We start from the raw sequence: 22,439 nt of genomic DNA on the forward strand, positions 1-22,439 counted from the left end.
ATGGAGCGCGGGAACTTACTTTGAAGCGATTTTTACAATATCGCGACGTCTCGCTCAGACATCAAAGACTCGCGTGCACCGTTTCAGCGAAATAAAATGTTTCAATTCGTTAAAATGTGTCCGGGTATATATTTTCAGTGAATTTTCGAAAGAACGTCGCGATGACGACTGGTTCTATTTTGAGAGGAATTACGTCCGTCTTTATTTACGTTTTACTGCCGCGGCGTTTCTTTTAAAGCGCAAGACGCGACCGCGCAAGCGAACGAACTGTGACCTCTTGTTTTATTATTGTTACATTAGTAGGATTATGTGACCTGGGAAATTGAAATCGTCTAATACACTCGAAAGACCCAGCTCGCAAAGAAGACTCGAATGCAAGTCGCGACCACTTGCTGTTACGAAACAGAAAATTATTAATAATGTAGCGGGTAAGAGAATGTAAAGGTGAAATTAAAAGTCGCGTTGCAGTAACGATGATAAAATAAAATCGTAAAAATGTTGCATTTTTCTTCTGGGTAAATCTAATCATTCTGAAATGAATTTTTAATTTCGTTCTTATTATACTGCAGTTTAAATTTCTCTTTTAATCATTTCGAAATGTTTCCATGGTTTGTGTTTATTTACGCTATACGAACCACTCGCGACTTATTTGTACATTTTATAATGCGTTTATCCGAGCGATAGATCGCGACGCGTAGCCAAATGTTTTGTCAGATTCTTCTTTCAATCGGTTATTCAAACAGAATTATCTTCTGAATAATGCATGGGAATCTGAACAGAAGGTTAAAGGTATAGCATGATTTTATCTGACATTTATGAGGAAGACCGAGGATGCTAGTATGTATATGAAGACCGAAACGACACGCTCTGGCTTTTCCTCCTGTCGTTATTACGTCGCTAGCCTAGTCGATATTTGCATTTGTATCGAAAGCAATAATAGTATGTACAATGTGAATTCTGATCGTGCAATCGCGTTACCGTGTAATTTCTGGACGGAAAGACAACGATAATATCCACCGGTTATACGTTTTTACAACATAATTTCGTCGAAAGCCGCGGAATTACAAGTTAATTTCGACCTTTCGTTGAAAACAGAGGCAAAGGCGAACTGTTCAGATTTAATCCGATGCGTTTCGTTCCCGATTTTTTATAAATGGACGAAGCCGGGAAACTTTTTAATTACCGTGATAGCTTTTTGTAAAAATTGGTACTTCTGCGATAAAAATTTTCCCTTTTCATAACGTAGAAGAAGCGTACGTAGAAAAAAAGTTAATTACCGACGAAGTTAATGTTGTTTCGAAACACTCGGCCCACATTCACCGGCTAGGGCGTAATAATAATTATTACAAATCTCTGCAATTTAATTCCCGCGAAACGTTGATCAAAGGTCGAGCACTTTTAGTTTCATGCTTCACTTTATGCTATCTGAGAATATATAATATTTTAATATGCCTAATTTTCGGCAATAATACGTTTGTTCAAACTTTTGTGAGCTCAAGAATGTAATAGAAAACCTTCAAAATTTTGAAGCAACATTTTAATAGGACCGTTGCTAATATTTTTATCGCAATAACACCCTTGTTGTTAGTTTAGACACTGGTTTATTTAAATTTTGCCAAATCGCGACAGGGGAATTTCTGGTAGCGTTCGTAGTTGTACTTTTCTATGATTATTTCGCTTTGCATCCACGTAACCTTTCCATTCGCGGAAGATGGCACCATCGTTGGATAGAATCTAGAATCTTACGAGCTGGAGAACGGAAACGTTTCTGAATGGTGTCGATCTAAACAGAAATCACGTTAACTTAGACCGTCGCGTCGCGAATACTAAAATAACCCCGGGGCATGGTAACTAGCCAGACTATCTTCCAAACTGATTGAACTATTGTGACCTCCCTTCAAAAGGACCCGAAATTTCTGTACTCGTCTTGCACGCCATACGACCGTTTCCGTTCGAAAAGACGAGTTAAAGCGCTATTTATTGTCCACGATCGATCGACTTGACATACCTTTCGTTTGCGTTATTGACAATCCCTCGACAGAATCAACGGTTGCTAGAAACTATATTCGCGAAAACTAAAAGCGATCTGAAGAAAATGTTAGAAAATGTGTTAAAAAATGTTCTTTTCTCGTAACTTTAACATTCTAAAAAATTCGTTCTATAGAGAATCTGGTAATATCGATAAAAATTTTTGTCGCGTTTATTTTAAACCATGAATATTAACGAAAATTCCTGTTAAAAGACTCACCAAAGTTTAGAACGTTTGTCAGATTTATTCCGAGACATGAATATTGATAGATGATTTTGAAACATATTCCAATATTCATATCGCGGACTCAGCTTATGGTGTATCCTAATTTTACTCTTTAAACCGACAAATTCAGCGACCTGAAACAATATATCGTTCCGATCATCTAATCTCAATGTATTTACATTTTATTAACATATCCCGAAGCTATAATTGATGTTCGAAATGATAGCCATTGGAATTAACGCAGAAGCCACCTAATCAATAACCCGCATATATTGTCAACTTGTTGCGATAATATTTGCGAACGTATCGATGTAATTCGTTGTTTAATGTCCTTTGACGTTCTAGATTTTCTAAATTCGACTGTGGTGTAAACGAAAACGATACCTTCGATTAAAATGGAAGAGTATTTGTTTAATAATTTGCATGCCTCTGTCTATTAGATGCAAGCTCAATAAAATCAGAACTGTGTTGATAGAATTATAATTCCTTGCAGGAGGGAAGTACAACCCTATAATATTGGCAGACGCGTACAAAGTTCACATGAAACTACCCATAAACTCTGTCGGTCCCTCGGATTTTGGATCGTACAAGTGTGTTTCGAGAAACTCATTGGGAGACGCTGAGGGCAGCATTGAAGTTTACGGTAAGTAATGCCAACTGAGCCCAAAGTTACTGCTAATTCACCTACTTTGCTTAATAGTCCCTTATCAATATTTTTTAAATCCATCTGTTTGAACATTTTGCTCGTTTAAAATACAAAAAATAAATTATTATTAGAAAATTGTTTAAGTAAATATTATTTATCGTTGAAAGAACCACCAACACCAAGTATAAAATCATTGCTAATTTACATGGTACACATAATAATTCTTTAACGAGGATTTTTTGAATTCATCCGTTTGAATATTCTATTGACAGAAAAATCATTATCGTATTTGCCAGCGAATGAAGTAAAATCCTTTTGATTATGCGAAATATGAGAAAATTGTTTAAGCGAACGTTAAAAGAGCCATTAACGGTTTATGTTGACGGCAGATTCTAACATTTTATATGGCCCAATTCTGTACGAAAGCGTTTCACGTCTCCATCGATCGCGCTTTTATTATAATATATGCATAACTATCTCTGCAAATAAGTCTACTTTACGTTTCCCCGCTGCGAATAGGTATCTCGAAAACGGTACCGTGCTTACCGAACATGTTTGCACGCGTAAACTTTGCGCCGTGAAATAAAAGCAAAACAGGAAGTTTGAATCTTCGGGGAAGTTACAGGGAGCATGAGCAACTGGGAAACTGTTTGGAAACGAGTATAAAAATTTACTACCTTACTCTGCCAGATTTTCATTTGGCTCTACGCATCGTGTCGAGTACTGTTCCATAGAATAAAAATAAATAACGAGCACGAATTAATTGAAACTGTAGAAAAGTACTATGCATAGAATTTAAATTATTTTATAAAATTTACAAGATGAAAAATACAGGATGGAGCATTTTACGTGATTATTTATAAGCTGATTTTTAATTATTATTTCTGACAGAAAGAAAACGCCCCGAAAAATTTAATCGATACTTGAGCGAGCGTTTGAACAGTTACAGTGCTTGTTAATAATCTGGTATCGTTAAAAAAAATTGTTTAAACTACGATATACACCGGTGTGCTGAACTTTGGGATCGAAACTCTCGTAAACTATTAGCTAGTAACATTTAACTTTAGCGTAGCACACTCTAATAATCTGTGAAAGGTTATTTAAATATCAACGGTGTTCTTTAAATATATCCATAACAAGTAAACAATCACATTGTTCCAAGTGACGTTGAAACAGCGGATGACATAAAATAATTAAACAGAGCTTTCTCTATTTTTTCAAATAAAATTTTGTAAAAATTATTAGTTTCCTTTTGGCTCAAACGTTTCTTCTGCAACCTAGTCGCTTTTCCACACGAATATCTAAACTTTGTTTTTCGCGGAACACGAAAAAACGCATCGATTCGAAACGATTTAATATTTTCACAATGGAATTTTGTTTCAACGCGGGAAACCGTGTATTTGAGCGACTGCATAAACAACTCTAAACTCGAGGAACATTTTTCCCCGGGCTTCGTCGTAAACAAAGAGCTCATGTTCGTACGATTTCTTTTTATTTTGACTCGCTCCCAAAGTTTGGTCGCTGATGAAACATCCTGTATAATAAAATGTTACTGCCTGAAAGTTTAACGACGATGTTTCCTAGGGAGCATTTCCATAGATAATAATTAGTTAATTCCCATATATTCGTCGGTTATTGAGAATAATAGTCGGAATAAATAATTTTGGTAAAATACTTGCTATTCAACCAAACAAAACAGTAGATTACCACAGTTAAAATAATATAATTTTCGTTAACGAACAAGCTACCATAATGTCGCTCGTTGCAACGCGATGGTGTACTTTTAAATTAATGTTGGTAACAGCGAGCGTTTCTCATGTGTTTCAGAAATAACGGAAAATCCGACTTCCAGCAACAGCAACACAAAACACAGAGGTGAGTCACGGTTTTCTAAAATTATTTTATTTGGAACGACTATACACACTAAAAAATAATCGTACATTTAAATTTTCTATTCGTACGAGAAATAAATTTCTTCTTCCAAGAAGAAACTATCAAATACCAAATATTATTTCAGAAACAGGACTGAAACAAATATAAACTGCGTTCAAAAATTATGTTTTTTCTGCTATTTGAAGAAAAATGTAGAGAAACACTGATGTGCATCATACGATCGGTGGTATATCTTTTAAGTGTCCCGAGCCCTGGAATCAGGCACATAATCGAGCCGTGTTATTGCTCGCTTTGTGTCGAGTGGTACTTTCCGAATGATGCAGCGTAACGTACTTGCGATGAAATAACGGGTCGTTGATTAATTAGATCGAGTATCTAGTTCGTGCATGCCTATCCACACTCTGGATATTCTCTTGAATCAACCTCTACAAACAGTAGACAAAAGTTCACGTTCTCGTCAATTCACTGCGTCAAAGCTTGTTTCACCCTCGAATAATCGCGTCTTGCTTTCGAAAATAACTCGTACGATTATTGGTTTACGTAATTACGTAATCAAACGAGATCCGTTGCCTATTACTTTCGCGATCCCCAATTTTAAAATTATACTAGAAAGCTACGTTACAGAATAAATATTCCTCGGAGACCTCGATAATTCTATTAGTCTTTATTCGAAATTTTATTCAGAAAGCTACACAAAATAAGAATTTCGAATGCCTCGATAATTCTATCTGTCTATTCGAAATTCTAGTCTTTCGGATAATTAATAATATCGAGAAGCTACACCAAAAATTTCTCCAAATAAATATAATATTTTGTCTCGAAACCCATCGATTAATTTCTCCGACGACAAAAGAAGGATAAAAAGAAAGAGTTTTAAGTAAATTTGTACGAAGTTTCTGAAATTAAATATTTAATATGTAAAATCTGTGAACGTGAGAGGAACGATCGAGTCGTTTTATTTTTTTTTAATTAATGTTTGCATGGATATTGAAATCGGGATTTAGGGAAACCTTTGATATTTGCAAGGCGCGGGAAAAGGGTTGATGAACAAAGTGTGAGTTCAAAATGGCATTCACCCGTGGCTTTTTATAGAGCCGTTCTTCTAAACGTCTAGCTTCCAGCAACGGGATTCTGCCGACTTTTGTGCGTTCTTTTCGCAACCAGCTGGCTGTCGGAAGCAAATGAGATGGTCGGCTTGTAAATCTGACACGGTGGATCCTATTCATTCACAATTTCACACAGAAATAGTTCCGACCCCGACTTGGAAAAACGACGTAGCTGAACTGTCCTTGGGAAATTTTCAAGCAGTCGGGTCACATTTATGCAGGGCGTTCGCGTTATTACTATCCGACATTTTTCTCGCGGTATCTATAGAAAACTATGCCAACTCTGGACGTCGAAAATACACTATCGAAAATGGGTGTTTCATATAAAAAAAAAATTGTCACGATAAAAGAACTATGGATGTCGTTCTACCCAACAATAGTTTACTAAATATTCCGTTTTCGAAGACCGACGTGAGTAAATTTATTTTGCAATTTTTGTACGGGTAATTACAATTCAGCTAATGTCAAATGCATTTATTTAGAATTATTATAAAATATAGTTCTAGAAAGACGAAAGTAATTTTCAACGACGGCAGACAACCTAGATTTGTATATTTCCTATTTTCTTATTTGCGAGGGAAATATATCTTCATTTTCCAGTAACGATTTAACTTTTTTTGACGTTTACGCGTTAACAGTGCTCCAAAGTCGTTGCTCGTCCGCTTTTCTTAGTCTTCGACGAACTAGAAACGCGTATTATGTAAATTCAGTTTCCCGTAGTTCGCGAGCGAAGTCCGTAAAGAGAACTTTAGAAAAAAAAAAAGAAGCATTATCTACTTCTAATTAATGCTCTTGTACGGCATAGTACCGCATTATAATCACTTTGAAGTTTCGACCGGGTACGTTAAAGGAGAAGCAACTACCGCGAAATGCCTTTGGTTATCGCTTTCAATGATGCGTATCCTAGTAAATACACGGCTGAATACGAATTCGTCGTGTTATTGTTGGTACATTTCAATTATATTGACACTGTATCAAGTATGTTCCTGTTCACAATATTATTGTACGCGCTCGAATTTTGGACGTTTACTCTCGCGGTGGAAAAAATATATTATTCGCAGGAACGTCCTTTATTATAATTATAAACGCTTCTAAATATAATTGTCAAGATTAATGGGAACCATATTCGACGATGTTTCTCGAACCTTTCCCAAATACGAGAGTATATTCGTTTACACGTTAATTTGCTACCTACTTTTCGAACGAATTCTATTTCTAATTATTTTAATCTGCTTTCGAGTTTGTTAGCTTCCTTTAATTTAACTATAGCTTTCGTATTCCTTTTTATGCGCCATTTTCTTCCCTTTGAAACGATTCCCTACAAAGCCTCCTTTCATTTATCCAACATTTGCATTTTTTCCACGATCTTTTGTTAGAACCAGGGATATCTGTTTTCTATATAATATCGTTCTTTTCTTATAAAGATTTTATTACCGTCTTCAATGTGATTAATTTAATTAATAGAAGTGCATCGAGCATTCTGTAACGTACACATTGTACCCTGTCGATGAAAAAATGTTTTTCAAAATACCCTGAATAATATAGAAAGTAATATTTAAAATTTTCGACGATTATTTAAACTCATTTTTGAACTTCTCGAACATTTACTCCTTTAGGCGATATTTTATTTTGCATAATATTATTCAGGTACTGTAAGAAGATATATGAAAGATTGACTGAAGTAACAATTTTCATTTCTAATTTCCCACGAAACTGAGCATCAGAAAAAGAACGATTTCTTTTCATATATCGCAAACATCCGCCCTTATTACTATGAAAAGTCGAGGATTTAGTATTGGCTGATCAGCCACCCACATAGTCGAACGTTGGGAATCGATATATGCAAAATATTTTGATGCTAACAGATTGAGAGGTGACGTTGCGCACGATGGAAAATTTATAGGCCCGTCTGGAGCCATAGGTCAACTTTATTGAGCTCTGTCTATTCCTCTCTGTAGAAATATCTGGCCCGATGCTTGCTTTAAATATGACGGCGTTAATAACAAACGGAACCACAAAATCGGAATACAGTGTCGACGTTCCGCGGTAAAACATTTCAGGCTAACCCTTGATCATCCACCGTGGAAACTCATTCGACTGAAATTTAGTTTCATCCGTTAATTATTAATGCTTCAGAAAAATTTGATTATTCGTGGATACCAATATTAACGAAAAGTTAAACTTGCTAGAGCAACGAATTATTCTTTTTTTTCACAACGTATTCCTAGCAATGTGTAAAAATAAGACGAAAATCAAGAATATCAATTTCTTGACTGAGGCTTCGTTAGTAAGCTAGTAAGTTATTAAAAAATTTCAAATCACTCTGAAAAAATTATTTTCGGTTGCAGGAGTCAATTGCAAGCATTTTTGGTGATTAAACATATCCCCGAATTCCTACGCACTTCCGAGAAAAAAATTCTTTTCCGAAAATATAATGTCTGACCATACCATCGATATGTTTCACTGAATTTTCATGCGAATCTTTAAAACGTCATAACTTCTGAGCGGATTGGACGATTTTAATGTTTAAAAAAGCAAACTACGCGTATTTTGGTGGAGAATATGTACAAATTGTAAAAATATTCGAAAAGTTGGTCCTTGAGCCCGCAAAATGAGAAAAACCCCATAAAAATAGTCCAATTTTCAAACAGCCATAACTCCTACAATTGTGAATATATTTCAATGAAACTTTTTTTTGAAGTAGAGCTCATGGGTACCTACAAAAAAGTATTAGACAACTTTTCTGTAGGGCGTCAAATAAAATTACTAAAAATGAAAAAGTAATTTTTAAGAAAAATCGACAGGGGGTAGGTGCCTAAATTTTTTGACGGAAAAAAAAATTTCAAATCGTTTTGGAAAAATTATTTTCGGTTGCGAGGATCAATTACAATCATTTTTGGTGAATAGACACCTCCGAAATCCTACCCACTTTTTAGAAAAAAGTTCGAGAAGGTATGAAATTTTTCGACGGAAAAAAAAAATTTCAAATGGTTTTGAAAAAATTATTTTCGGTTGCGGTGGTCAATTACAATCATTTTTGGTGAATAGATATACCCCCGAAATCTTGCGCATTTTCGAGATAAAAATTCAGTACGGTCGGAACTTTAAACGTTAATAACTTTTTAACGAATCCTCCATCAACAAATTGGTATTCTTGATTTTCTTGTGATTCTTGACCTCGAGAATCTCCCATTAAAATTTTTCCCGGGGGTGGTCGAACACCCTGTATAAATGCTTTTTCTTTAGTACAGTTATTTTTAAGATATAATAAATTTAAAAGGTCAAGTATTTTATTTTACGGTTTTGATTATTTAAATGAAAAATGCTTCTTATTTGAAATCCTATTCTATTCGAATCGTAAGGAATTTATTATTTAAAGTACATTGTTTAATGTGTAAATTTTACTCGTTTTTGGGGGACTCGAAATAATATTCGAAGTGCACGGTGTTTTGTATTTATTGCTTCGTCGTATAATCGTAATATAGGCATAACGAATTAATTTCATTTAAACGAAATCGAAACGTAGTATTTATTTATTTAACGTTAACGTCGCGAACGTATACGGACGCACAGTGTTGCGTATCGTGTATTCGTGTTTGGCAATCTACTAAATAGCTCATTAACGCAGCTTATGTTATACGTTCGGGAGGCACGGTAACGTTCGAAAATTCATTCGTATTAACAGTTAAAATGGAACGCGAAGACTAATAGCTCTTTTGATACGGCCCGATTAATTATTTATCGTCGGGTAAAAAGGCGAATCGTATCGGGAAAATCGTCGATTCATTTAATTTCGACAACTGCTGCAGATATTATTCGCGTGGATCGAATCGAGTTTGCCTCTCGAAAAGGGCGATTTCCGTTAGTTATTAGGGTAATTACTAGAAAGATGAGACCATTATAATCTTAATCCATATTAATATCCTATAATGGATAAATTCATTAGATAAAAAAAATTTTTAAATGTTTCCTTCGAGCACATTTGAATTATTTTCAGTTTGAAACTTTTACAAAAATGGAATATATTAATTAATATATTTTGTATCGACTCGTTCTCGACATAGACTTATTAAAACATTGAATTAAGACTCGTGTGTATAGTCAATTTTGAAGATAAAATTTATATCTATATTTGAAGGGTTTTTATATTATTATGTATATAATTTTGTTTTTATTACAGGAAAGTTAAGGCATAATTCGAAGAACGATATTTTTGAAGGAAATCAGGACATGCTAAAGGAGCGAGGTAGGTATAGAACCTGGAAATAAATAATTATTTCGTACCTTCACTCCTCGTTAAACGTCCCATTTTTACCTCGATAAAAGTTCCGAAATTATTACCGTCGCTGTGTCTCGAATGCAAACGTCAGAATTTCACGGTTTCAGTAATTTCAAAGGTGGTAAACATAGTCCTGAAAATTTATAAATAAAAGTAGACGAGTTCGAGAGTCGTTTATTTCTTGCATTAAAAATTCAGAATACTAACAAATTCGACAAGCCAGAAAAACAACGATGAATCGTTTCAGAATTTATGAGTAAGAATGTTCCGATAGTTTTTCCCAGAATAAAAAAATAGCGAATATAAGGGATAGGAGAGAAACCATCGGGGGAAGAATGATCGGTAATAGCGTGGCGATTCGCATTTACAGATTTGAAGTTACGAGGTCGTAAAGAAACCGACGGAAACGAAGCCGACGATTACGACGATTCCGGAGTGACGACGAAGGAGAACCCTTTCATCCTGGTTTTCGTTTTGGTCGCGTTCACTATTTACCTCCACCATCATCCACAGTTAAGGACGCTTCGTCCGGTTTGAGAATCGGCCATCGCCTCGTTAGCGCGTCATCAATGTTTTCTTTCGATCGCGACCCATCGAAAATTTGTAAATCCATTTAGAAATCCATCACTCAGGGACTCCATTCCAGGATAAGTATCGTTGAAACCGCGTCTGACCACTTAACACAGTACTTATAAGCTAACGTTACGATGTACGGCGACATTAGGTATTGTAAATTATTGATAAAAATCCAGTAGGTACGTCGGGGAGGGGGGAGGGCGAAATGTCCATGAAATCCATTCTTTACCATGAAAATTAGCGTTCAACGTGTAGCACGAATTAAATAAGACAACGAGGGGATAACGCGTCGACGAGAATTGAATTTGTAAATTTTCACGATGAGTATACTAAGTCACGATCACGCTTAATTGGAAACATTTCAATGGTGGATAACTCGAAACTAGCCGATACCGAAAACTAACACCTCGCTAATTATCGCCTAGTCATTTACGTTTAAGCACGGAAATTTATTAATTTTGATTCTAGGCGAGAATTATTCGCGCGTCAAAGAATCAATATCGAACTTGTTTCCGTTCGAATTAGCGGGTTTGGACAGTGCTACGGAATTTATTGCACGTTGTCGTGGATTCTAAACCGGAAGTCCCTCTTCGTTTCTCATCCAGCGCCATGAAAATCATTGTAAAATAGTGAACGAAATTGGTTTTATAAGTACGCGATAGCGAGCGTTTAATAAACTAGTACCAACAATTTTTGCAACTAGTTTCGCATTTGTACCAAAGACAAACATAACCGAACACACGTTACTGTACATATACATACATATACAGGGTGTTCGGCCACCCCTGGGAAAAATTTTAATGAAAGATTCTAGAGATCAAAATAAGACGAAAATCAAGAATAGCAATTTGTTGATTAAGGCTTCTTTAAGAAGTTATTAAAGTTTAAAGTGTCGCCTGTAGAACGGCAACTTGAGAACAGCTGCGTACGCGCGATAGTGACTCTCACTCAGAAAACTGTAAGGCTGTCGATACGTCAGTGAGTAGAGTCTTTCATGCTGAGTGAGAACCACTATCACGTGCACATAGATTGCCGTTTTACAGGCGAAACTTTAAACGTTAATTACTTCTTAAAGAAGCCTCAATCAACAAATTGGTATTCTTGATTTTCGTCTTACTTTGGCCTCTAGAATCACCCATTAAAATTTTTCCCAGGGGTGGCCGAACACCCTGTATACTCGATATATGTATATTATATACGATTATACATAAAATAACACGTTCCATGTATTATATTTGTATAGCATAACGTATGTATGTATATAACATACTAAAATAGTGTTAGGATAGTATTATCGAAAGACTGAGAGCGTTGTTTCGATGCTCTTTAAATTGCATTATGTAACTTACGGCTTAAGCAAATCTTTCAACATCCCGGGAGTCATGGAAATCATGGATCGCTTCACGAAACTCAAAATACGATTCTCGCGTCGAGCAATCTGTTCAAGGACCCAATTCCCGAAAATTTATCCACCGATTAATTGGACAATAATTAAAAATGATCCTAACGAGCACATTTTCGGTGAAAATTTACGCTGTAATTTCAAATTATCATAATGCTAGATTCAAAACAGGCTTAAAGAATATTAATTAAAGAATATGAATTTCGTTAATTACGAAGATTCGAGACGAATGGAAAACATTGATTCTACCAATTTGAAGCTGAGTAATTTTATTCATTAATTTGAATATTTGTTCGAATCAAAAATACGTTATAATTACAGTAATTTGATAGGAAGAAGTGTTAGGACCATTGATTATCGATACTTAATTAATAATTTATTCTGTATATTGCTTAAAACTTCATGAAATAACCATAAATGCTCGACACGACGAAACCCAATGTACGCTGGACAGTTGCTGTAATCATTATAGAACTTTATTATTTCAATCAGTTATCGAGCAGCCTATAAATGTTTATTGCGTGGATTCGTGGTTCAGAAATTATGTCCGTTGTTAATTGATCCACGTTTCTCTCGACGCCGTGTAAATTTTCATCTGTTGTGCATTACATATCCTCACTGTTACTGTATATAGTAAAGTAAAACAATATCGCTAAACAATCGTGTCAGGAAACTCTATTTGATGTTAACGAACTGTACAAGGTACTTCAAAAACGCAGATTAATGTAAATACGCAAGCTAAACCGTTCAAATTGTTGCAAACGTTTTTGAAACTATCGGCGATCTCAAGAAGATACAAATATAGTTGTATATAAAGCAAAATTGACCCTGAAACAATCAGAATAATACTTAGAAAACTTGGTGTCTACAGAAAGAAATTATTCAAATAGTCGAATTCAGAAAAATTATTTAAACAGTCACAGCTTTAATATAAACGTTAATGTTCTGTTGTACAACATGAGAAGTATTTCTTTCTGCAGATATAAATGAAATGTTTGCAATATTAGGTATTGCCAGTAATTTCGAAAAAATTTGCTGCTGGGTCGATTTCAGTAATATCACATTGGGTTTACAATTTATTATTTCAGCCCTACTTTAACGAAATATTAAAATAGAATATAAAACGACACTAAACTTTCGTAACGTCCTTCGCTATCTCGCCCTCGCGACTGAAATATCTTGTACAATAAAATTACAAAGCGAACTATGTACCACTTTGTGTCTTTACCAACCTATCTAAGTGTATAATTTTTAATATGAAAGTTATCGTTAGAAAAAATTCTAAACTAAATGCAACGATCGAATTCTACGTTCATAGGAAAGAATCGAAGAGGTTTGTTTCTATTCAATGTACCGTCTAATTTCGCGTAGAATTGAAACGTTTCTGTGGCGATTAGAAAATAAATAATATGTTTAATAATAAGAGACGGATAAGATTTACGAATCATAAGTTCTAGTTCTTATTCGTGATATAATACGACAATAGTAGTATTACTGTCGTGTTATATTGTGGAAATAAGTCATTTCCACTCGATTAGTAAAAAATCGGTATTCCTGTTATTATTTTCCTTTTCTTTTTTAACAAGAATGCACTGCAATAGAAATGAATTTAATAATTTTATATACCGTTTGCTCAAAAAAATTTGTGGATTGGACTTGATCGTTTCACGTTTAAATGGAACAGCTCCTAATTATACTTCATCGAAATATTTAAAGAGAGACAAAGCTGATTATCTAGTCGTAGCGAATAGAGTAAGAGGTAATATCGCGTTATCGCAAAGTGGAACAATGGGTCGGCTCGTCATGTTATGTGTAATATAATATTTTAATCCGAGATAGTCCGTATATCCATTTTGCAGCGGCCGTAAAAGGACTATAGGGAAACGAATTTAAAATCCTTTTATTATCCAAAGACATAAAGTATAACTGAGAACACGGATTGTTTTTGAAAGTTGTTACCATAAGCGGTCTAACAAAATATTAAACAACTTTCCTTCGCTTTCATGAGTTTTTGCATAATTAAAAAAAAAAAAATTTATACGAAATCTGCGTAAATATATTAAATACGATAATCGATGCAAAGCGTTTGATAGCAATAGTGCCTAAATGAAACCGAATTTTTTAATTCCTTCATTGAAAAGGTAATTATACAATGATCGAATTTCCTAGCTTCGGTTTATTGTAAATTACACCCGTATTTGGTTAGAAACTAATGGCCTTCGTTAATAATTTTGTCGTCAGGTGTCGAATGGAACTGTAGAAATTTTTTATTGATTCTAGCAAAATAATTATAACATGTATGTAAGTAATGGCTTTTTGTTTTAGTTCGATTTTCCTCTTAAAGTAAAGGTACAGCAATTATACAGAGTGTTCGACCAACTCAAGGAAAATTTTAATGGGAGATTCTAGAAGTCAAAATAAGACGAAAATCAAGAATACTAATTTGTTGATGGAGGCTTCGTTAAAAAGTTATTAACGTTCAAAGTTCCGCCCGTAGTGAATTTTTTTATAGAAAGTGGGTAGGATTTCGGGGGTAGGTCTATTCACCGAAAATTATTGTAATTGACCCCCGCAACCGAAAATAATTTTCCCAGAACGATTTGAAATTTTACAATTTAATTTTAAAAATCACAATTTTCTTACTGATCTATATTTTTATCCTGTTTTCAATTTCTCAAATACTCACAAAAAATAACAAGGAAAACCAGTTAAAATTGAATTAGGCTGTTAACGTACAAATTCCATTCGAGCCCTGATTAAAAATAACGAGCCTCGTCAGAAGGGTGATAATTTATAATTGATAATTATATCTAAGTAACACGACTGAGTAGATATTATTTACTTCGCATCGTTTAAGTGAAATGCTCGACGCGGGAAATTTACGCTACAAAACGAACGTAACGAATAATAATAGATCACACGTCCAACAAAACATATCAGCTGTCCGTGTTCTCGTGTAATAAAAAGGTCCTTGTTTACGCGCGAAGGTACCTCATTAGAGAAGTCAATTAATAATTGCGTGTTACTGTTTCTGTAATTAACGTACCACACATATTCGAAATGACGCGTGTTAAAGCCGAGTGTTACGGACACATTCTTTTTAATGCGATAGAATAACCAGTATTACATTGTATTAACTAAAACTTATCTTAGGTATAATGATTTGCAAAGCTCCCTACGACTCGCCATAATTGTTATTTCTTAGTTCGACGACGCGCGTACTCTATTTCGCGAAATTAAAATATTCGTGCGGAATTGAAAAATGGCTCCACAATAAAAATAACTGAACCTCGGAGTATTATAGATATTTCGTAATTGTATTGCGTTTGTATTAATCATCAGTGTTATATGCGATTATATCAGATATCAGGATGTGCCAGAAAATTAATTAAAAAAAAAAAAAAAGGTGATAGACGGACCAAAGTCTGAACTTACATGTCGAGCGAATTATAGTTTTAATTACTGAGCTATATATTGTTTTCGAAAATAAAGAAAACAATCGAAACGGAAACCAATACAAGATATATATTATTGTAACATTAATACATACGCAATGTTTTCTGTTCTAATATTGTTCGCATTGTTAATAATTACATATATATTACGAAGAATTTAATTTCCGTGTGACGAAATTTACTTAATCTCACTTAACCGAAATTGGGTTTTCCCAGAGTATTTGGATGTTCGCGAAACCGATTCGGCGACAATTATAAATAATTGTGCACAGAACATAATCGATAGTTTTGTATTATCAGCATTGTAGATACCATTGTAATCGACGTTGAATGATCAATGTAATTAATTGTGGCGCGAAACTGTGAGATTTCTAACAAAAAAACTGAACAATACGAATGCTTGTACGTAGAAGTTAAGCACAGAAAAGGAGTGGAAATAGGTTTAACCGAGCATAGAGAAAATGCAATACTTTATTATAGTGTACAGATAGACTGCATTGTCCCTGCTAAGTAGTGGCGTGACTATATATGCCTCTACGATATATATAATACGATACATAAATATACGCGAATGAAAATAAATATGACACTTAAAATATACGTATATTGATACAGAACGTTAATTGACACTATAGCGCAGGATCCTTCTGTTTTCCGATTAATTCAGGTTAACTTATTTCCGTTTATCGAACAGTAGTTTTACATTGCGAATTGCAGATCGGGTTTTAAACGACTAAACATGGAATTACCTGTCGATTACTTTGCCGTTGCTTTTGCAATATGGTTGCGCCATACGTCCTGCTTTCAGCACGCAATCTAGTTTTGTAAGCTCTGTCTAGGAGATTTTCCATCGTCCATGTACACAAGAAATATAAGTTTACCACATACTACTGTCTCTGATTAATTTCCACGACAATTCCGTAATCGTAAGAGGAATACCCTTAAGCTTTACCTCCAACACCAACATTATACATTATTTGTCGTTGGCCGTCATGATTTTAGTACAAGAAAATTTTCTTTTTATTATGGTACTTTGCTTATGCGAGTCTAACAGAGTGGTGGGGATAGCAGACATATACTACCGCACGAGTCACCTGAACGTGAGCTCGGCATTTCGCACAATTTCGGGAAAACGATATCATTACTGAACTCCGCAAATTACTCCTGGTTTCTATTTGCCTCTGATGACCTCTGATGGCCAGTGCTGACAAAAGTACAGAACTCCCGACAACTTTTTACTCGTGCGGTAGTATATGCCTGCTATCCCCACCACTCTGTTAGACGCTAAAGAAGTTCGTAGTCACTACTGTCGATTTCGATGCACTCAATTATGCCCGATCTAGCCACACTATTTCTAACCACGTGGCTTCCTACCCTTCTAGGCTGTGTAGGAAATAAAATGGCACTCGACGCGCCATCCAGTACAGAAGACAGCGAATTATTTCTTGACAAATACGGACGTTCATGGTAATGCAATCTTCCGGGCGGTGGCGACTAGTGCGTTATTTGTGATGAGAGTCGTGTTTTACATTACCGACTGAAGGTTTCAAGTTAGGGTTTGTTATGTCACCGACGAGGTATACGAATAGACCTTTTACCCAATGTATTTTTTCGGCCCGTTTTTCTGAGCCTCTAGAGCCCATTACCATTTCCGTGTCAATCGCAACGTTACCAACAGCATAGAAATGAACACAAGAGGAAGTGAGACAGAAAATGAAATTACAGAAATTTTATTATTTTTTAACGGAATGAAAGCTGTACGGCCCATAATTGGACATTAATCGATTAATTTCATTGGAGTAATCAATCGATTAAGATTATTTCAAAATTTCAAGATTATTAAGATACCTGAGGATGTACTTCATTGACAAGTACACCGCAAATCCAATATTTTTTATTTTAAATTATAATACATCAGGCTGTTTCCTGATGCTGATGCACGTACTACCAGTGTTACACTTGAGGCATTCTATAGAACTACAAACAAACGTGAGCACTGACTATACGCAACGCTACACCAAATGGTAACGCGAGGAATATAACCGATTGCAAATCTAAAAGAAATCAAAACCGGTTCATTGTAGTTACAATGCGGTAATATCTACATTTCTAATGCAATTACTAATGCAATCTGAAATTAGTTCGTATACGTAACACTACCCTGAAAAAAAACGCGAAAATTTTTCATCGTTCACAACTGTAAAGTTATCTGTAAAACTAATTATTTGCAAAGATAATTAGACAAGCAACGCGAATAATTTGTACTCCGTAACGCTAATAGCAAACCGGTATTAATTCTCATTCGCAACACTACTCTGAATGAAAACGCGAAAATACTCATCGTTCGCAACGCAAAAAGTAATCACGATAAATCCAAATTATGTGCAACGTTATTTTTAAAACAAAAGTGATCATTTGCGTTCCGCAACACTAACGCAAACCACGATCAGTTCCAAAATATTGGCTGTTGATCTGAAAAACTACAAGTACTACAACTACAGGCGACGACAGTGACATAATAGGAACATGGAATGACTGTCCATCCTCATCCGAAGATGAAGGTGAAGAACCATTTGTTGCAGCCCACTCTTGCGACAGTTTGTCAGGGCCTCTTCGACTTCATCGAGTCTCTTCTTTCTTCGGCGGTCCTGCCAGAGCCTGAAACTTAAACCTACGCTCGAGATTCCGTGCAATACACAGTCCTTCAACGATTCTACGAATCGTTATCGGAACAGGAGTGGAGAAACTCGAGCGGGACGAGCGTTTCGGGGATCCTACCGCGAACGAACGCGACCGCGAAGAGCGACTGTAAAGCCGCGCGATTCCAAGAACCGAAAGTAAAACCAAGACAAACGGTACAATCCGTTTGGATTGGCTAACGTTTCGATTCTACAAAATCGAACTACAGGTACATGACCTGTAACAGTCCAGCCCTGACCCTATCTACTTACATCTAACACACATACCAGAAAGCAAGTTACCTACCTACCTAACCCTATATTTAAAAAATTGCAAAACTCATTCCCGCAAACATACGCTCCACGGTTCTCACACATAATGTCCGGGCGCAAAAGCCTACACTAGAGAGGACGCCCCGGGGTTCCTCCGACACCCGAACATTGCAAACATTCACACTCTAAAGGTACGTACCAATGCCTGAAATCAACCGACAAAGCCTAGCGACCATTGCGTATTTCAAGTAACTTTCAAATAATAGAAGCTTTGGTAAAATGATTTTCTCCATTCTGCCGTTTAAAACCAAGAAACTAATTGTATCTACGTTTCATTAAATATTTTATGTTATTGTCTTTGAACATGCAAAGTGTATGAGCAAGATGAAATAGAATTTTATTTGCAAATTGTATTAAAGTTTTAAAACGACGCAATTCCACAGCCTAACCACACACACACACACACACACATGTGAAATTGCGTCGCGCACGATACACTAAATCAATGTCAGTCGCACATAGATATTATTAGGAATTTGTAGAAACTAAGTCATCGTGCTCGTTGCCTTCGCTCACGCAAGTAGCACCTGGGCACTTGGGTGAGTTTAGGCAATGAACACGGAAAGGTACCCTGAAAATCCTCAACTAGAAAAAATGGTTACTGTAAATACTAGCGTATAACGAAATAGTATTTATATATTCTTTCTTATTTTATTTCTTTTACTGGATTTTATATTTCTGATAAAAAAAGAGCAAAATTTTAATATACAATAATAATGAAAAATATTATTAATAAAGGAAATTATTCTGATTAAAATTGAATTTTCTAAGACGAATGGCTTTACAATAAAATAATTTACTTTGAAAATGTAAGGAAAAATTATTGAAGCAAACTGATGAAAATATTTAACCCTTGAGCAATTCTGTTATCAAAGCGTATTTTTTAAAGATGAAAATAGTACGTAATGCGTGTTACTTTGACTCAAGAATTTACCCATCGCGAAACGTCTTTTTGTACATGAATTGAAACATCAAATTTTTTAATAAGAAAAGACTTTGATGCCTGTGATATTAAGTCATCAATATTACAAGTTAAAGAATTTATTTTCATTTTCTGACAAATTTCACGTTATATTAAAAATCGCGTAGTACAAAAAGACCCTAGCCTGATCTACAAAATAAAACAGTATAAATATGTTCCTATTCACGGGTATAAAAAATATCCGTGGTCACTACTCGCCAAAAATACTACGTATACAACCGGGCACCCGTGTTGTTTCGGACCTTTCACCCTACAACATGATTGGGGCCCGGAGGGACAAAAATTACATGCGACTCACCAATCGTTGACTACGACGATTACGATGCTGCCCAGTGAAATACATCAGCCCAAGTTAACTGCATGATCCTGCTGCTGGTCTTCAGGATGGAAGGATGAAATCTACTGTACAAATTATAGATATACATTTAATAAATTAATATAAAAGATACTACGTTCAAAACTAATCACAGATTTTTGATAATTTACAAAATTTTTAATCGTTAGAAAAATTTGAAAATATTATTATTTTCTAAAGTTGCAGAGAATAAAATGGGATGATACTTACGTTTTTTATTCGTAGACTTTCGCACAATAGACATATATTTCTGTTGGATGATGCACTGATTCTAACACCGGCGTCGAGTAATTTTAATTTTTATAGGAAAGATGAAAAAAAAATATTAAAAAAATGATAAACTAACGCGACCGAAAATCAAAGTCGGCGAACAAGGGGCTCTACTGTCGCGATTTCGAAAGCAAAGAGCCACGACGCTCTGGAAAAAATATAAAAATGCGCAATATACACTGACTCGACTTTCGCGTGTGCCTAAAGTATAAACGAAACTCTACTCGAAGCAACTGTGCTTCGATAAACAATCAACTAATCTACGCAACAAACACTGATTCTACCGACCGCATTGCGCGCGGTCACTAAAATTTCTGAAAAAAATACTGAAATAAGAAAGAAGAAACAATTAAGTAATCACTCAAACATGTCTATTTATGAATTTAGTATTAAATTTGACCGATAAAAACACAAAAATATGTAAACATATATAGGTACAAACTCACTTGTTGTAATGAAGTTGAATTCCCCAATATTCCATTTTCAATTCCTTCCATTTGCAATTTCCAAACATGGCGTCGATTCCATGCCGATAGCGTCCCTTCCAGTCGAACTCGACAATCAAAATCTGTAACAGCAATAAAACACATATTACGATTCAATGCGTTAAAATAAATGTACCTATAACTTAATTAAACATCGACTCAACCCGAAATATGGTCCGTGAATTGTTAATTATGTTTACAGATTCCATAATTGACGTCGATTATGTATGGGAAGAGCACGTACGAAACAGATCAAACATTTTTCGCGATTTCGATTGACTTGAACGTCAGAAACGTGTTAATATTAAATGAAAGCACTAACAGACAGTAAAGGAAAGTACTACGAGCGATTTGGAATATTAAGATGACAATAATTATGAATTACGTACCTCATTAAACGCGAAGCCTGTCACTGCATCTCATCACACGAGTTTCCAGAAAACGAATGACGGACAGTAACGGTCGCGTCTCCCGCGTGGGGCAAAGAGTGGGGAGCAGGGTGAGGTGGTCATGTTGTCCAACGTCACGACTCGGTTAAACCTTATATCTCGAATAACTGAAAATAAATACAGTAAATAAATATAATAAATACAAAAAGATATCCGATTAACAATTAATTAATGATTTATTGTCTTTATATCCTTGTAACGTCACAACGAATAACAGCCAATCACAGGCGCTGCTTGACCATCGAATATCGATCTGCCAATCGACACAAAAGTAACTAGATCGATTGAAATATATTAATTATAACTATAGAAACATATAATGTGTAAATATTAACTTTGAATCTAAATTGTAATCAGTTTCTCATATAAATGTTCCTTTTGTGTATAGTATATTTTCGAAAATTATTTATTTTAGTTTTTACTAGATTTACATAAAAATCTATCTTGATTCTGAGTCGATATCATTGGGCTTGATTTATGGTAAGAAGTTGGTAGTACAGACATAAACGAAGTGAGAAATAGATATCCCAGACGAACATTTTTTCGTAACACACGGATTAAGGGCACAGACAATGCATAGTGGAGATGTGTAAAGCAACTTTTTTTTCGTGTCGCACGGGCAAGGAATTTGTAACCCAGCTGCAAGGTTAAGTCGAGAGTCCGGCGTCCGCGAATATCAACAGAATCTAACCGAGCGTTGAAAAAACAACAAACGTATCAGATGACGGATCCAGTCGTACGAATGCTAGCAACGGTAATAATAAAATTACTTTTACGAAAGAATGGAGAATATAAAATAAATAGGTACATACAAGCAATAAAATACGACAGTATTTAGTAGAAGACAGAGTCCCATGACGCAAAGGAAAAACGTCGTGAAATATGAATGTCTTTCTATATTCTCTATATATTATTTGTCTATTGTTGTTGCATTCACAAAAGTTGTAGAAAAAGCATTGATTAAAATAGTGATAATTAATGTATTTGAATCGATCTAGTTACTTTTGTGTCGATTGGCAGATCGATATTCGATGGTCAAGCAGCGCCTGTGATTGGCTGTTATTCGTTGTGACGTTACAAGGATATAAAGACAATAAATCATTAATTAATTGTTAATCGGATATCTTTTTGTATTTATTATATTTATTTACTGTATTTATTTTCAGTTATTCGAGATATAAGGTTTAACCGAGTCGTGACGTTGGACAACGTGACCACCTCACCCTGCTCCCCACTCTTTGCCCCACGCGGGAGACGCGACCGTTACTGTCCGTCA

General features: G+C 35.2%; 1 protein-coding gene across 3 annotated transcripts in view; it reads left to right on the forward strand.

Annotated features, from left to right (window-relative positions):
- LOC143351836 (lachesin) overlaps nt 1-11,541 on the forward strand; it is a 200,984-nt gene extending 189,443 nt beyond the window's left edge. For 2 of the 3 annotated variants that reach the window (XM_076783838.1, XM_076783840.1), the window contains 4 exons: nt 2,748-2,897; nt 4,728-4,775; nt 10,080-10,145; nt 10,549-11,541. In XM_076783838.1, coding sequence (XP_076639953.1) covers nt 2,748-2,897; nt 4,728-4,775; nt 10,080-10,145; nt 10,549-10,715 — 431 coding nt within the window. In that variant the 3' untranslated portion in view covers nt 10,716-11,541. The remainder of the gene's footprint in view (nt 1-2,747; nt 2,898-4,727; nt 4,776-10,079; nt 10,146-10,548) is intronic. The other variant, XM_076783839.1, reaches the window with a different exon arrangement.
- Nucleotides 11,542-22,439: the final 10,898 nt, after the last annotated feature.

The sequence above is a fragment of the Colletes latitarsis genome, chromosome 2, assembly GCF_051014445.1.
Source record: "Colletes latitarsis isolate SP2378_abdomen chromosome 2, iyColLati1, whole genome shotgun sequence".
Taxonomy (NCBI): Eukaryota; Metazoa; Arthropoda; class Insecta; order Hymenoptera; family Colletidae; genus Colletes; species Colletes latitarsis.